The sequence below is a fragment of the Furipterus horrens genome, unplaced genomic scaffold (assembly GCF_987537825.1).
Source record: "Furipterus horrens unplaced genomic scaffold, mFurHor1.1.pri manual_scaffold_6, whole genome shotgun sequence".
In the NCBI taxonomy this organism is placed as follows: domain Eukaryota; kingdom Metazoa; phylum Chordata; class Mammalia; order Chiroptera; family Furipteridae; genus Furipterus; species Furipterus horrens.
The window spans coordinates 66,103,452-66,121,415 of NW_028327176.1; the positions used below are offsets into that span (position 1 = coordinate 66,103,452).

The following is a 17,964-nucleotide window of genomic DNA, read 5'->3' on the forward strand; positions in this document are numbered from 1 at the left end:
TGTCAGGGCCCTATAAACTGACTCTCCTGAGAGACAGGCAGTTTCTTTCACTGCCCCAACTCCCATTGGTTTTCACAGCTAGAAGCTATGAGGCTTTATTTTCCTGGCGCTAGAACCAAGAGCTGTATGGGCTAGCCTGGGGCTAAGTTCACTCCCCAGGTGTCCCTCCAAGCTTTTATCTGGCACACGTGAATGTGGGACATACTGATATGCCAGCCACCACCACTGCCTTGCCACCGCTGCCTGGCCTCTGCCACACCACATCCTCTCCACCCCATCTCCACCCCTCCTCCATGTTTAGATGAATACTTCTTCTTTAAAACCTTGGTTGTTAGACTTTCATATAGTTAGATTTTCTGTCAATTCCGGTTGTTTTCTGTTTCGATATTAGTTGTGGTCTTTCTTATGGTTGTGTGACAAGGCACAGCATGTCTACCTATGCCTCCATCTTGGACAAAAGTCCAGAAAGCTAGAATTATATATGTGGCTCTCATTATATTTCAATAGGTAGTAAGAGTCTAGACAGAAACCTGAGAGTACCCTTTAGGTCTCCCTGTAGTACAGCAAATACTGAACAGCCATCCCCACAGCGATGTTTTCATGGTCTCTGACCTAGACCCTTTGACTTTCTAGAGACAGAGGATCTCCCAATCCAGGGATATCCACCAGCTGAAAAAAAGTTCAGGTGTGGGGAGGACAGGGACACCCAGCAACATAGAGAAACTGAAGGAGACAGAGAGGGAATCTTGGAAAGCCCACTTGCCAAGAGGTTCCCCCTGGGCCACAGATTCAAAATACAGAAAACCAAGAGATAGCTAAGACATTGCAAACATCTCCAACTTACTTCAATTTATAACCCTTCACAAACAACAGCTTCCCCGGGTTTCCTTATACCTATACCTGGCAATGCTAGGGAAAGAGAGGAAAATAATAATCTTCCTTCGTATTCCAGAGTGGGCTGAGGTACCACTTCTTTCCAGCCTCTCTCTTATCACCTCTTTTGGGCAGGTTCACCCGTTCATTATGTGAACCCTGGATCATATTAGGACTGCTCAGGAGGCAATCAGGGAGCAATTGGGAGTACTGTGTTAGTGTTTCCATTTCAGAAGTAATTCAAATTCGAGTCTCAGAGAGGTACTGCTCCTGTTTTTTCAAGGCTATTTGAATTGCCTGTTCCCATCTTCCCATTCCTAACTCTGTAAGGAAAGGAGGTCAGATCAGTTAGTATTGGGCCACTGAACCTTCAGATTCAGTCATTCTATCCGGAGACCCCTTTATTGTAATTACTAAGTCTTTGTATCCTTATATCTTTCCCAGACCTAACTGAATATGTTCCCAGAATCCCATCATTTTTTAACAGACCCTTAAGAACTTATTTTCCTATGTTTATTCAGATCACTTCTGGTGCCATTAAAAGCAGGCTGAAAGAAGCAGAGTCCACTGAAGTGATGATAAACATTGCTCGTGAGAAGTATCGTGCAATAGCCACCCAAGGCTCTGTTATGTACTTCGTTATTGCAAGCCTCTCAGAAATAGATCCTATGTATCAATATTCATTAAAATATTTTAAACAGGTAAGTGTGTTGTTGTTGTTGTTAGTGAAATTTATCTCTTTGGTTTCCCTTTAAACCCCATTGAGTTTTGTATTGCCTCAGACAATCATGAGTCTAGTTATCAGATTAAATCCTCCAGGTTTGGGTTCAGATGTCCAGTTCAAGAGCGGCTCCACCTGCCATGTCTCCTAAAGACTCAAGTGCCCAGTATGCTCAGAACGTTCTGAAGAAGAAGAAAGATTTTCTCTTGGTTTCCTTGACTAACTAGATTGCTTGTTTTCCTTCTTGCCTTTCTTTTCTTTTTTCTTTCAAGAGTCACAGCTCCATGCTATTTCTGTATACTTTCTCTACAGTAACCCAGCTTCCTTTCCATGGTTAGAGTTTTCATGTCATGTCTCAAGTCAGACAGCATTGATACTTAAGCACATTAATGGGTCTGTGTCATTTTTCAAGAACTTTTCATACAACTGGCTGTCCTCCCACCCCTGGCTTTTATTTAGAGGAGCTCTCCTTTGTTCCCTTCCCACTTTCATCATATTACTGTAAGACTTTCTTGCTTTATTATGGTCTCTCGGCTTGATCTCATACTCACAGGCAAGTTTCCTCTGATGTGTCATCAGTAGGATATCTCCATCATCCTCTTTGTGGCAGCACTGTGTATCTCCCAAAAGCAAATTCAGTGTCACAAATCTTGGGCCAGCAACGTCAGTTCACCTGAAGATTTCAGGGAAGAAAGAGAGTTCACATCACTCATTACACAGCAAAATATAACAAGCACCCCCAGTGGTCCCTCTGTTTACTTCCAGGGTTTCTCTCCACTACCCGTGACCTCTCCCTCTCAGCCTACCCACACCCAGCCTCACTGGGTCAGTTTTCCCATCTATCAGCTCCTGCTCCCTTCTTGTCTATATTGTTGCCTTTTCTATGTAGAGCAGTTTAGCTTTCTTTCATTTCTCTAATCATCTGGGCTCATACCCACAGCACAACTCAACATATATGCCATTCACAGTAGAAAACAGTGGAGATTGTAGGTATATTGTGTTTCCCTGCAGCACATCTTTGCTTCCCGTTATAGACCCTGATACCTTTAGTTGGTGCTGGCTCTCACTCTGGAAGCCAGGCCAGTCTACACATCGAGTTTTCAAAACACTGCTCCACACACTAGGGACCCTAAATGGATTTTCACAGATACTACCCTTTAAACACAGTTCACATTCCAAAACCATGTTCAACTTGTGATTGTTCTATCTTTCAAGCCACACTTCCCATTACTCCTCTGCAGTAGCCAGATTGATCATTTACAGTCCCCAGACTCTCTAGGTCTTTATGTTTATGGCCCTCCCTCTGTTTAGAATGCCTCCCTCCCAGCTTAAATGCCACCTTCTCTAGCGAACTCTGTTTCTGGGGCTGCAGTCATCTGGAGGCCCAAATAGGCTGGACATCCAAATTGGCTCACTCACATGGCTGGGCTGTCAACAGTGGCCTACACTGGTCTCTCCATGTGGCTTCTCACAACTCCACAACTGAGTTCCAAGAGGGCACCTCCCCAAATGAAACATTCTAAGAAGCCAAGATGAAAGCTTCAAGGTCCCTTCTAACCTAGCCTTGGAAGCCATGCATCATCACTTCTGCTGCAATCTCTCGGTCAGAGTCAAGGCTAGCCCAGATTCAAGAGGAAGGAATTTAGACTCTGCTCCTCAGAGGGAGAAGCAGCAAACAATTTGTGTCAGTCTTGTAACCAACATATTTGCTGTGCCTCATATGGGTGCTAAACAAGATGTCTATAGGAAAAACTAAGCTTGGTCTAGAGTCATAAAAATTGTTTAAATATTTCAAAAGCTTTTTTATGGAGGGTTAAAAATAGACTCTTTGTTCATGAAACACTAATGAAGTATTATATGGTCCTCAGCATCATGGGGGAAGACAGGGATGGGTGAGGCTTCAGTCTTGCCTTCTGGGAGATCAGACTCTGGCAGGAGAGAGAAGCCCACCACCCAAAGTAATGTGATGTAAGTACCCTGCTCCATCTCACACCTTGTATGAAGCCACAGAACCCTCCAGTCCCTCGTGAGGTCCTCCCAGTCTCTGCTGCAAAGTTCCCTTTCCCCATGACTTCCAGACAAGCTAGGAGTTCAGGCTCTGCTCAAGCTTCCCGACACAGCTTGGGGCCCTTAGAAACCTTTAGATCTTCCTCACACGCTACTTGTAGGTTGCAGGAAGTGGCTCTCTTGTGCCTAAGTCCTCAATGCCACCATCTCTGCTGCCTTCTTGGTGTCCTTGTCATGTGAGGTACCTCCAGAGCAGGAAGCCTGCTCTCAAATTTCCAGGTAGGAAATAGGAAGGAAGAAAGTCTCCTTTAAAACTGGTTCCTCTTAAATTTCAAAGAAAATTCTAGCACATTCTTTTTACACCTTAAACATTATTTTGGGGGAGGGCCAAGAAGAATGTATGACCTTACCTTGCCCTACATCACTCACCCCGAAGTGATTATCAAACCTGAGTTGAAGACAGAAAAACACTGGTCTTACCAGCTCACTTTCATCTTCAGCATTCTCTCTTTCATCAGAATGATGCCTTATAGATGTCAGGAATTTGGCATTGGCCCATTTGTGAAATATGGGGAGAGACAGGGAAATGAAGAAAATAAGTACCACATATCAATTTGAGATGAATCTGGGCTTTTTCAAAGTACAGTATCCATCTCCTGGGCTCCTATTTGTTCACTGAATATGGGGGGAGGAATGTGAGGAGCAGAGATTTTTTTTCTTTTTCTTCTACAGAAATGGAATTAAATCAAGCCATTGACAGAGCTATCTTTCCCACAGCTGTTCAACACAACAATTGAAACTTCTGTGAGAACGGATGATCTACAGCAGCGCATCAAAATTCTACTGGAACAAACCCTCCTAACTGCCTATGTCAATGTTGCAAGAGGACTTTTTGAACAACATAAACTTATCTATAGCTTTATGCTCTGTGTTGAGATCATGCGTCAGCAAGGAAACTTAACTGATGCTGAATGGAATTTCTTTCTCCGTGGTTCTGCAGGGTTAGAAAAGGTACCTGCTTCAAGTTTAGATTATAAATGTTATTCTAGATAGAGCCCACAAGCCCCTACCAGGGTTATACATTTGGCTCAGTGGCCCAGTGCAGAGGTGCAGGGGTCCAGAGGCCCAGGCTATAGCTTAGCTCTGACTCTGGGTGCTGAATAATGTTGGTGACAGGTATCCTCTTTATGCAGCAATGGCCTCCCCTGTACAAAAAGCGATGTTGGGATTACCAGTGAGCTAGAGGATATAACATGTTTTTAAAAGTTGACCATCTTACAAATACGAAGAGTTAGAATGTAATAAAAGTTACAATTCACAGATTTGGCAATACTGTTTGTGAAATCATGACCCTCTATTTCCTGGATGCATCTTTCATTATACAGTGTGGGAGTAATATAACTTGACTGCTGCCTTCTGTAATACTGTACTGTGAGTTCTGCTACAGTTTCCTTCTGCATGTTCATCCTTTTATCTAACTAGCTCCAGGCTCATAAACTTGGTGGCCCTTGAATTAAGCCATAGTCCCCCCAACTACTGCTTGCAATCCCCATCTAGCCCCATTCTAAACTCTTGGCTCTGTTCTGCCATTATGAGCCCTGCCCTTGGCCCCTGCAGACATGACACTGCACCTGTTTGCCAGTATTAGAGCCTCAGTGTATCACTGGGAGGTTGGACTTTATGCTTTTATTTGTTTCCCAGTGCCCTATGCTCCTAAGACAAGCCCAGGCAAGACCTTTCCACCAGATGGTTCTGTCTCCCCAGAACCATGCATACATTTTCTCTTAATCCTGGCTTAATGTTATCTTAACTTTTTTTTTTCAGATTTAATGTGTTTTATTGATTAAAATATTACATTTGTGCCAATTTCCCTTCCCTCTGCTCCCCTCCACCCGGTGGCCCCCCTCTCTCCAGTTGTCCCCCCCTTTTAGATTATGTCCATTAGTTGTGCATACAGTTCCTCCCAACCTCTCTCCGTCTATTCCATTCCCTCCTACCTTGATCCCCAATTCCTATATCATCTCCCTCCCTCTCCCCACTCCCCCTCCCTGTTGACCTCCCCCCAATATGCTTCCCGTACCCACAGTTCCTTTTCCACTCTCGTTGCCTGTTTAGTTTGCCTTTGTTTCATCTCCCTAGCTTCTGTTTTTTAAACCAGTCCCTTTAACATCTCATATAACAGTGGTTTGGATCTAATGAACTCTTTCAGTTTTATTTTGTCCTGGAAACACTTTCTCTGTCCTTCTATTCTGAATGACAATTTCGCTGGATAGAGTATTCGTGGTTGTAGGTTTTGGATTTTCATTACTTTGAATATTTCTTGCCAGTCCCTTCTTGCCTGTAGGGTCTCCCTTGAGAAGTCAGCTGATAGTCTAATTGGGACCCCTTTGTACATAATTCTTTTCTTCTCTCTTGCTGCTTTTAAGATTCTCTCTTTATCTTTAATTTTTGACATTTTGATTATAATGTGTCTTGGAGTGGTTCTCCCTGGGTCCAGTCTCTTGGGAACTCTCCTTGCTTCCTGGACCTGCAAGTCTATTCCCTTCCCCAAGTCTGGGAAGTTCTCCTTTATTATATTTTCACTCAATTTTTCAAGTTCTAGTTCATCTTCCTCACTCTCTGGCAAACCAATGATTCTTATGTTGGGCCTTTTATAGCTGTCCCAGAGGTTTCTGATCCTCTCATTGTTGCTTCCCATTTCCTCTCTCTGCATTGGTTGACTGCTTGTTCCTTCTCCATATTCCAGTTTGTTGAAATGAACTCTGGATTTTTTTTCCTCACCATCTGTCTCGTATGTGGTTTTGTTCCTTTCATTATGAATGTTTTTCGCTTCTTTCTTATCTTTTTCCTGCTCTTTTGTGAATTCTGTAAGCCACCTGATAACAATGGCCCAGAACTGAGCCTCTGACAGGTTTCTTATCTGTTCATCTGTCAGGTTCTCTATCTGTTGCCTGGTGAGCTGTGCCACCGGGATTTCTATAGTTGTCTGCCTCATTTTGACAGATGCGTTTTGTTTTCTTGGGCCGGCTGTAGGGGGCAGTGCCTGTGTAGGCGTCACAATTCAGCAACCAGCGCCTGTCCGCGACCTATTTCGCAGCCCTGTGGTGCTTTCTGTGGGGGCGGGGGTCCAAGATGGATTCACACAGTTATTCAGCTAGGAGACCGGGATCCGTCCTCCCGCCCCCCTGGGCCTCACTGTTCAAGGCGATGCAGTGGCTGCTTTCCCCAGCGCTGGGGTCGCGCACTGCCAGGGGCTTGACTGCAGCCGGGATTTTTCGCCGCCCCGCCGCTGTCTCAGGTGCGACCGCAAACAGCGCTGCCCTCTTTAACTCTTACCTGCCCAAATGGCACCGCTGGTTTATAACTTCATATGTTGGGCTTCCATGTAGTTTTATTTTCTGGAATTTCTAGTTATCCTTTGTTTTGAAGTAGTTGTATTCCTCTCTAGTTGTAGAGGGAGACCTAGCGTGTCCGTCTAAGCCTCCATCTTGGCCGGAAGTCCAATGTTATCTTAACTTTATAATCATAGTTAATATATACAAAGGGCTTGCTATGGAAGTATATCATCTTATTTCTTCCCCTCAGTATTCCTCTTATGTGAGTTCCTAATTTTATCACTAGTCTGCAGATAAGATAATTAGGCACAGAGAGATTAAATAATTTATCATGATCGCATACCTATACTTAATAGAGTTTGGAATTAGGATTTGAACCCTCGAAGTGTGTAGAGCTTGTCCTTTTACCCACCTGTTGTGCCAATGAATACAGATTCCCTTTCATCCAGCAATCAGATAAAATATGTAAGGCAAGGTTGGAATCTCTGATAATTCCTTTATTGAAGCCGTTACAGCATTCACAGTGCATCACTGCCATTCACTCACTCAATGCTGGGTGATACAGCTGCTTGGCACCCACCAGTGCCGGGCACCACTCCTCCGTTTGCTCCCTGGCTGCTATCCGAACACGAACACAAACATGAACACTCCCATGGGGGTTCCTGCTGCTTTTTATATTATGTATAAACAAAGCCAGCCACTAGCCAAAATATGACATCAATGCTTATATAACTGCGAGTACACGGCACATGCAAATCTAATTCTTATCTCTGGCAGCCCACGGCCGGGCATCCAGGGTGAGGGAGTTTGACTAGATCTCATTGTCCTCACACTGCCTCACTCTGTTGCTGACTACTAGTTGGTGACTCAGCCAGGCCCTTCTTTCCTCATAGCACTCTTGTTAATAGCTTGTTTAGAGTCCCAAGGTTTGGAGAGCTTAAAGAACTTTTCAAAACTAGTGCATGACAGAGTCTGATTCAAATCTGTGTCTAAACTTACAAAGCCAATGTCCATTCCTGTACAAAATCAATATACAAAATTAATTTGTATTTCTTCTATATACTTGCAATGAACAACACGAAAGTGAAATTAAGAAAACAATTCCACTTACAATGGCATGAGAAAGAATTAAAATACTTAGAAATAAATTTAACAAAGGAAGTTCAAACTTATTTGAGGGGGACCCCCCCAAAAATGGAATTATCTTCTGGAGGGTGGGCCCCTAGTAGTACAGCCATCCCTCTCTAGGTGAGTATTCTAGGAATCTATCTGTATCAGTGTACCACCTGGTGTTGTTGTGAGAGGCTGCATTTGGCTTCAGTAAATTTTTTTTGAGGACTCTTTCAATGCGTTTTGGCCATTTCATGATTTATGAATGCACCTGTCCACACCGGGCTAAGTATTCAGCAGTTTTAGACCAAAACGTGGCGTGGCCTCCATGCCCCACTTTCCCTGTTCACCCAGTCTTGACCTGAGCAATATTTTTGTTTCCCTGGATGAGAAAAGTTATCAAAGGGAAACATTTTGCTGAAGTGGAAAAGGTGAAACAAAAAGCAGCAGAAACACTAAAAGGCATCAAAATTGATGAGTGCAAAAACTGTTTTGAGCCATGGAAAAAATGTCTCGATAGCTGTTATTGCCTCAAATGCAGAGTACCTTGAAGGTGACTGAGATTAAAACATGTAAGAATAAATACACAAGATTTCTGGCCAAGACGGAGGCTTAGACAGACACGCTAAGTCTCCCTCTACAACTAGAGAGGAATACAACTACTTCAAAACAAAGGATAACTAGAAATTCCAGAAAATAAAACTACACGGAAGCCCAACATATGAAGTTATAAACCAGCGGTGCCATTCGGGCAGGTAAGAGTTAAAGAGGGCAAAGCTGTTTGCGGAGCGGCGGGGGTGGCGAAAAATCCCGGCGGCAGTCAAGCCCCTGGCAGTGCGCGACCCCAGCGCTGGGGAGAGCGGCCACCGCATCGCCTTGAACAGTGAGGCCCAGGGGGGCGGGAGGACGGATCCCGATCTCCTAGTTGAATAACTGTGTGAATCCATTTTGGACCCCCGCCCCCAAAGAAAGAAAGCACCACAGGGCTGCAAAATAGGTCGCAGACAGGCGCCGGTCGCTGACTTGTGACGCCAAACGACGCCGGTCGCTGGGTCATTACGAGTACACAGGCACTGCCCCCGACAGCCGGCCCAAGAAAACAAAACGCATCTGTCAAAATGAGGCAGACAACTATAGAAATACCGGTGACACAGCTCACCAGGCAGCAGATAGAGAACCTGACAGATGAACAGATAAGAAACCTGTCAGAGGCTCAGTTCTGGGCCATTGTTATCAGGTGGCTTACAGAATTCACAAAAGAGCAGGAAAAAGATAAGAAAGAAGCGAAAAACTTTCATAACAAAAGGAACAAAACAGCATACGAGACAGATGGTGAGGAAAAAAAATCCAGAGTTCATTTCAACAAACTGGAATATGGAGAAGGAACAAGCAGTCAACCAATGCAGCGAGAGGAAATGGGAAGCAACAATGAGAGGATCAGAAACCTCTGGGACAGCTATAAAAGGCCCAACATAAGAATCATTGGTTTGCCAGAGAATGAGGAAGATGAACTAGAACTTGAAAAATTGAGTGAAAATATAATAAAGGAGAACTTCCCAGAATTGGGGAAGGGAATAGACTTGCAGGTCCAGGAAGCAAGGAGAGTTCCCAAGAGACTGGACCCAGGGAGAACCACTCCAAGACACATTATAATCAAAATGTCAAAAATTAAAGATAAAGAGAGAATCTTAAAAGCAGCAAGAGAGAAGAAAAGAATTATGTACAAAGGGGTCCCAATTAGACTATCAGCAGACTTCTCAAGGGAGACCCTACAGGCAAGAAGGGACTGGCAAGAAATATTCAAAGTAATGAAAATCCAAAACCTACAACCACGAATACTCTATCCAGCGAAATTGTCATTCAGAATAGAAGGACAGAGAAAGTGTTTCCAGGACAAAATAAAACTGAAAGAGTTCATTAGATCCAAACCACTGTTATATGAGATGTTAAAGGGACTGGTTTAAAAAACAGAAGCTAGGGAGATGAAACAAAGGCAAACTAAACAGGCAACGAGAGTGGAAAAGGAACTGTGGGTACGGGAAGCATATTGGGGGGAGGTCAACAGGGAGGGGGAATGGGGAAAGGGAGGGAGATGATATAGGAATTGGGGATCAAGGTAGGAGGGAATGGAATAGACGGAGAGAGGTTGGGAGGAACTGTATGCACAACTAATGGACATAATCTAAAAGGGGGGGACAACTGGAGGGAGGGGGGCCACCGGGTGGAGGGGAGCAGAGGGAAGGGAAATTGGCACAAATGTAATATTTTAATCAATAAAACACATTAAATCTGAAAAAAAAAAAAAAAGAATAAATACACAATTTTTTATAAATAAATTCTGTTTTGGGGGTGAATCCCCCTCATACTCTTAGCATGTTGAAAGACATTAGAGGACCTAAATAAATGGAGAAACATCTCACATTCATGGATTGGATACTTAATATTGTTACGATGGCAATACCCTCCAAACTGATCCACAAAGTCAGTACAATCCCTATCAGAACCCCAGCTGACTTCTTTGTAGAAATTGACAGCCTGTTCTAAAATTCATATGAAATTGTGAAGGACCCAGATCCCAAAGCTTACTTCAAAGCAGCAGCAATCAAGACAGCATAGCTAGCATAAAGATAGATTAATGAAATCAAATTTGAAAATCCAGAAATAAAAACATATGATTGTGGTCAACTGATTTTTTAAAGGGTGCCAAGACAATTTATTAAAAAAAAAGAAGTCTTCTCAACAAATAGCACTAGGACAAACTGGAGAGTCACATGCAAAAGAGTGAAGTCAGATCCTTACATCATACCATATTTAACTTAAAGTGAACCAAAAATCTAAACACATGACCCAAAACTTTTAAGAGAAAACATAAGAGTAAATTTTCATAACCACAGATTTTTAAAAATAATTTATGTTTGTTTGTTTGTTTATTTTTAGAGAGAGGGGAAAGAAGAAAGAGAGGGAGAGAAACATCACTGTGTGGTTGCCTCTCACTTGCACCCTCAACTGGAGACCTGACATGCAACCTAGTCATGTGCCCTGACTGGGAATTGAACCAGCGACACTTGGCTCACAGGCCGATGCTCAATCCACTGAGCCACAGCAGCCAGGGTATAACCACAGATTTTACAATGGACCCCTATATGTGATACCAAAAGCATAAGCAACAAAAGAAAAAATAAATTGGACTTCAAAAATAAACATGTTTTCACCCTGACTGGGTGGCTCAGCTGGTTGGAGCATTGTCCCATACACCAAAAAGGTTGCGGATTCGATCCCCAGTCAGGGCATCTACCTGGGTCGGCATCTACAGGAGCAACTGATCAATGTTTCTCTCTCATATCAATGTTTCTTTCTCACTCTCTCTCCTCTCTCCATCTTCCTCTCCCTCTAAAATTAATAAACATGTCCTTGATTGAGGATTACGTGCAAAAAAATGAAACTAGGCCACCAACTTACACCACACACGAGAATAAACTCAAGATGGATCAAAGACTTAAATGTAAGCCATGACACCATAGAAGTCCTAGAGGAAAACATAGGCAGGAAAATTTCAGATATCCCGCGTAACAATATTTTCACGGATACATCTCCTAAGGCAAGAGAAATAAAGAAAAAAATAAACAAATGGGACTACATCAAACTAGAGAGTTTCTGCTCAGCAAAAGAAAACATCAGCAGGATGAAAAGGAAACCAACCATATGGGAAAACATATTTGCCAATGATATCACAGACAGGGAACTGATTTCCAAAATATATAAAGAGCTGATACGACTCGACATCAAGAAAACAAACAACCCAATTAAAAAATGGGCAAAGGACATGAACAAACACTTCTCCGAAGAGGACATACAGAAGGTCCATAGACACATGAAAAAATGTTCAATATCATTAGCCATCAGAGAGATGCAAATAAAAACCACAATGAGATACCACTTTATACCAGTCAGAATGGCCATCATCAACAAATCAACAAACAACAAGTGCTGGCGAGGATGTGGAGAAACGGGAACCCTACTGCACTGTTGGTGGGAATGCAGACTGGTGCAGCCACTGTGGAAAACAGTATGGAATTACCTCAAAAAACTAAAAATGAAACTGCCTTTTGAACAAGCGATTCCACCTAAAACACTAATTCAAAAGAACTTATGCACCCTTATGTTCATTGCAGCACTGTTTACAATAGCTAAGTGCTGGAAACAGTCTAAGTGCCCGTCTGTAGATGAGTGGATAAAAAAACTGTGGTACATTTACACAATGGAATACTATGTAGCAGAAAGAAAGAAGGAACTCCTGCCATTTGCAACAACATGGATGGAACTAGAGAGAGTTATGCTTAGTGAAATAAGCCAGGCAAAGAAAGAAAAATACCATATGATATCACCTAATACAGGAAATTAAAGAACAACATAAACAAATGAACTAAATAGGACAAGGAACAGAATAGCAGTCAATAGGGGGGAGGGGGGAGGAGAGAAGGGGGATAAGTAAGGGAAGGGTTTAGTCAAGGAACGTGTATAAATGACTCATGGATGTGGACAATGGGGAGGGATATGATTGTGGGAGAAGGGGTGGGCTGGGTGGGGGAGAGCATTGGGGGAAAAATGGGACAACTAATTGAAAAACCAAAAAATAAAAATAAAAAAATAACAATTTGTTTACATTAACATGTTTTGCTTCAAATAACACTATCAAGAAAATGAAAAAACAACCCACAGAATGAGAGAAAATATTTGTAAATCCTATATCATAAGGGATTTGTATCTAGAATATATAAAGAACTCTTACAATTCCATAATAAAAGACAGACGACCTGATTTTAAAAGAGACAAAGGACCTGAGGAGGTATTTCTCCAGGGAAGATATGCTTAAGCACAGGAAAAGATGCTAGACATTATTATTCATCAGGGAAATGTAAACCAAAAGCACAAGGAGATACTACTTCACACCAACTACGATGGTTATAATCAAAGACAGATAATAAGTGTTGGCAAGGATATGGAGAAATTAGAACTTCATAAACTGCTGTTGAGAGCAAAAATGATGCAGCTTCTTTGGAAAACAATATGGCAGCTCCTCAAACAAACATTAAAGTACCATATGATTCAGCAATCCCACTCCTAGGTATATACCAAAAAGAAAATATATGTCCACACAAGAACTTGGACATGAATATTCATAGCAACATTATTCATAATAGCCAAAAGATAGAAACAACCCAAATGTTCATCAACTGATGAGCAGATAAATGAAATGTGCTATATCACATGTGGAATTATCATTTAAATATAAAGAATGAAGTACTAGTACATACCACAACCTTAAAAAATGAATAAACCTTGAAAAGATTAAGCTCAGCCAAAGAAGTCAGTCACAAAATATCACATACTATAAAACTTGATTTATATGCAGTGTACAGAATACACAAATCTATAGAGACAGAGAGCAGTTTAGCAGTTGTTTAGGGCTGGGGGGCATGGGCAGATAGGAGGGTAACAGCTAAAAGGTACATGGGGGGGACTGAAGAGATAAAATGTTCTAAAATTGACTGTGGTGATGATTGTACACATCTATGAATTTACTAAAATACATTAGATGTATGCTGTAAATGGGTGAATGGCAATGGTGTGTGAATTGTGCCTCATTAAAGCTGTTTTAAAATGTATATTATATCGGGCAAACATTCATGAAATTTTCAAATACTAATTTCAGTCTACAATCACAGCTGTTTCTGTCTCTTTTAAAAGTGTTTGCTCACATGAAAGTGCTTCATGGACTACTGCCAGATGGCATAATACTTTTCCCAAAAATTTCTAGAAACTTATGAAATGCTTAGACATACACTCAAATCTAACTGGAAAAAGATGTCCACTTGTCCTGCTATTGATATTGGTCTTCTACTCAGCATTCCCCCTTTTCCTATCTCCTAGAAGTGAGAACACCTGGAAATCTGATTTGGAGACTAAATCTCCAGAAAGAAAAACAAAACAAAACATTAACCATAAGAATCCTTGGGGGTGGGGAGAGACTAGTGTGGTGCATTGAAGAACAGGCTGAAAGTAGACTTAATAGATTTAATGTTAACCCCTCACCAGATCAACTGATTTCTGCAATTTCCACCTGAAAGTTTTCATTGGCTGCACTTGTCTGCAAAGGTCTACAGGTAGAATTGATTCCACACCATTTCATTTCACCATATCTTATAACTTGTCCTAGGTAAATTGTTATTTTTAACATGCCATTAGAGCTTGACTTTCCACTTAGACAGGAGAAAACATATTTTGTGGTTTTCTTTGTGAATCATTATTCGTTTTCTTTCTGTCTTATAATAGGAACGCCAACCTAAGCCTGAAGCTCCCTGGCTGCTTACTCCCATGTGGTTTGCATGCTGTGACTTAGAGGAATCATTTCCAGTTTTCGCAGGACTTACACAACATATATTGTTACAACCTATTCTCATACGCTTAGGTAATATGGCAAAAAGGATCTGCTATACGGGGTTGTAAACAGGCTCATCAATTCTAACTTTAATGCCTCCTTTAACCTTTTCTACAATATCAGTACTTTTCACTAGGAAATTTCTTCATAGATAAGAAATCATGAAAGACTTGTTTTCCCAATTTCTTGAGATGAATGCTTAGCCCATAAATTTTCAGTATTTCATGTTTACTATATCACACCAATTTTAAAGACATATACATTTACCTCTGAGTGTTTCTTTAGCTGCATCCCATAGTTTTATTAACCTTTTTATTAAAGGATAACATGCATACAGAAAAGTTCACAAAATCAGAATTATATCACTTGATCATCCAAAACTGACTATACTCATGAGTCACTCTCCAAATCATGAAGTAGGACAGTCTCAGCCTCCCAGAATCTTCTCATACTCCTTCACAGGACTGTTACCCTTTTCTTCAGAGGTAATGACTGCTCTGAATTATAACATTCTATATTCATTTTCCCCCCACAACTTATAATATATAGCCCTTCCAAATCTAAAATTACACTTTTTAGTTTAAAATCATTTAGGATATTTTGGAACTATCTTTATATTAATAATTTAATTATGTTCTAGAAATTATATTCATAGTATGCATAAAATTGATTCTTTGTAATTTATTTATACTTTAGTTTATGTAAGATGTTCTGCATGTGACATTTCTTGGATTCAAGACTCCATAAGTTTAGTTAGCATCCATCACTAAGCATATAGAATTTGTGTATATGTGTGTGTGATGAGAACTTTTAAGATTTACTCTTTTAGCAACTTTCAAATATACAATACAATATGATTAACTATAGTCATCATGCTGTGCATTACATCCCCAGGACTTATTTTTTTATAACTTGAAGTTTGTATCTTTTGTCTTCCTTCACCCATTTTGCCCACTCTTCCACTCCCTCCTCTGGCAACTACCTATCTGTTCTCTGTGGTCCCATGCCATTGAACTGTCTATACCCACTAGAAATTAGAAGTCTTGCAGAGGTGCACACCACTGTAGGGCCATGGTCTCAAGTGTCAATAAATTTCTGTCACCAACTCTTTGATTGCTATTATTAGGCCCTCAGAGGAAAGCCCCAGCAGACCAACTGGAGAAAGTGGTTTTACAGCCTGAAATGTAAGCCAACTCTTTTGCCTAATGTTTGACCCTGTTCATCATTGGCTATGTTGGCTTGCTGGGAGGCTCACAACACACTGTGCACCCTGTATCTTCAGGAATCTCAATGCTAATTCTTACTGTTAAAATCATTGTAAGATTTAGGTAGAATCCTAACCCTTAACGTGAAATGCAAGCCTATTTCTTATAACTATTCCATAGGGTAGGGAGAGCAATGTATTATGTTTATCGGGGCATAAAGTTGTATATATGTCAATTCGGTCATATATTATCTATATTGTTCAAATTATGGATGCCAGAATTTTCAATTTGCTTCATCACAGACTGATAATGGTGTGATTTCCTACCACAATCATTCTCTGCTTCTTCCTCTACCTCCAGCAGTGATTGACCTATTCATATGCTATTTTCTGGAACATATAGGTTCATTTTATTGTGTTCTTACTATGAGGTTTGTATTTTAATATAACTGACCTTATTTAATTATATTTGCCTTGAATTCTAATTTATGCAATGTTATTCTTATCACTTCAATTTTTTGTTCACATTTGATTAATGTATTTCTCTGCACCCTTTTTTTTTTAGCCTCTATTTTAGCTTTGCTTTTTTTATAAGTGATTTGTTGAATTCTTTTAATCCAATTTAAAATGTTTTACTCTTTAATTAGGTTGGGTATGGGGAAATTAATATATTTACATTTACAGAAATTTACATTTATAGTAAATATACAGATTTTTAAATTACCAAATATATTAATTTAATTTAATTTTACTTTAATTAAAGCATCTTTTAAAATTATGTATCCAGGATCTTTTGAGACTTATATTAACCCACAAGAATGGGAAGGATATCTCAAAATGGAGGAAGAAAAGCAATTCATGACCCAGGAAAATGAGGCCATAATCCATGGTTTTTGGTTTTCAGAATTAAGTTCTTTCCAAAAGCTAATTCTTATTAAATGTTGTAAAGAAGAAAAGGTGAGTTATTGTTTTTTAACTGAAGGACTGTGTTATAAGTATTTCTACCAAAGCTTACCAGCTAGCTATGATCTATGAACTGATTAGACTTATTTGTTTGGGGAATAACAATAGCCAAGTTTGGGAGGTGAGCCTAAGAAACAGAGACTCTATATTATTAACACAACATAATATGCTATACAGAAAAAGATGAGAGAAAAGCCTGGAGAACCATCCCAAAACCCGGCCACCCGAGTATGCATTGTTAGGGAACCTGTGCTCTCTACTGGAGAGCATGGGTCTGCTGGAGGGCATTAGCAAGGAATTGATGGACCTTTCAGATCTTGGCAGTACTAGGAATAAGATATTTGAAGAAAAAATAACCGTAGTCACCAAGACTAGGTAGAAGGCTATTGAAGTAGTTTATGTAGAAAATGACGGAAGCCTGATCAGAATAGAGGTAATAGGTTGAAGAGTTGCAGGGCCACATGGAGATGAGCCAACCTCTGTGGCTCCCAGCTTCTGCTTGGATGCCAGCAGGGACAGCTGTATCAACAACTAACCAAGAGTGAAAGAAGAAACATGTCAGAGAAAGATACCACTGAGGTTGCAGCGCCTGCCAGCTATCAAAGTGGATAGCCATCTGGAGACCAAATATGTGGGTAGAAAACTAGAGAGAGAAATATAGGTTAGAAATAGAGATTTGGGAATCATCAGCATTGAGTTAGAAAGTATAACCAAGGAAGTTGTTGAAATTGAAGAGGATTAACAAATAATAGAATAGGAGAAAACAGGCAGGCAACAGATGAAACCCTGAGGAGCACCAATGTTTAAAGGGCAGGAAAAAGATGAGGAGCCCATGAGAAGGAATAGCCAGGGGCAAGAAGAATAATAGGAGAAAAAAGTGACATGGAAACCAAGGAGGTATGGAATTTTTAAAAAAATAATTTATTTGTTTGTTTGTTTGTTTTTTTCTAGAGAGAGGGGGAAAAAGAAAGAGAGGGAGAGAAACATCACTGTGTGATTGCCTCTCACTTGCGCCCCCAACTGGGGACCTGACATGCAACCTAGTTATGTGCCCTGACTGGAAATCAAACCAGCGACACTTGGGTAGCAGGCCGACACTCAATCCACTGAGCCACAGCAGCCAGGGTTTTGGAATTTTAATAAAGCAGAAGTTAGCAACAGAATGAATGAAGCAGTGCAGAAAGTTCTAGTTTTTATATGTATACAGATATAACCCCCAATTTCACTGATAATAAAGGAGTTATGTCACCTGCTGAGAACTCAAGTAATGAGTGTCAGGAGGCACTAGAGAAAAATGGAGGTTGTTCCTTTG

The 17,964-nt window shown here is 40.8% G+C and overlaps 1 protein-coding gene across 1 annotated transcript in view; it reads left to right on the top strand.

The window, feature by feature from the left end:
• Window positions 1-17,964, top strand: part of DNAH6 (dynein axonemal heavy chain 6) — a 328,739-nt gene that overhangs the window by 228,929 nt on the left and 81,846 nt on the right. Inside the window, exons 60-63 of the mRNA XM_090281614.1 lie at window positions 1,395-1,574; window positions 4,379-4,612; window positions 14,380-14,515; window positions 16,477-16,646. Coding sequence (XP_090137740.1) covers window positions 1,395-1,574; window positions 4,379-4,612; window positions 14,380-14,515; window positions 16,477-16,646 — 720 coding nt within the window. The remainder of the gene's footprint in view (window positions 1-1,394; window positions 1,575-4,378; window positions 4,613-14,379; window positions 14,516-16,476; window positions 16,647-17,964) is intronic.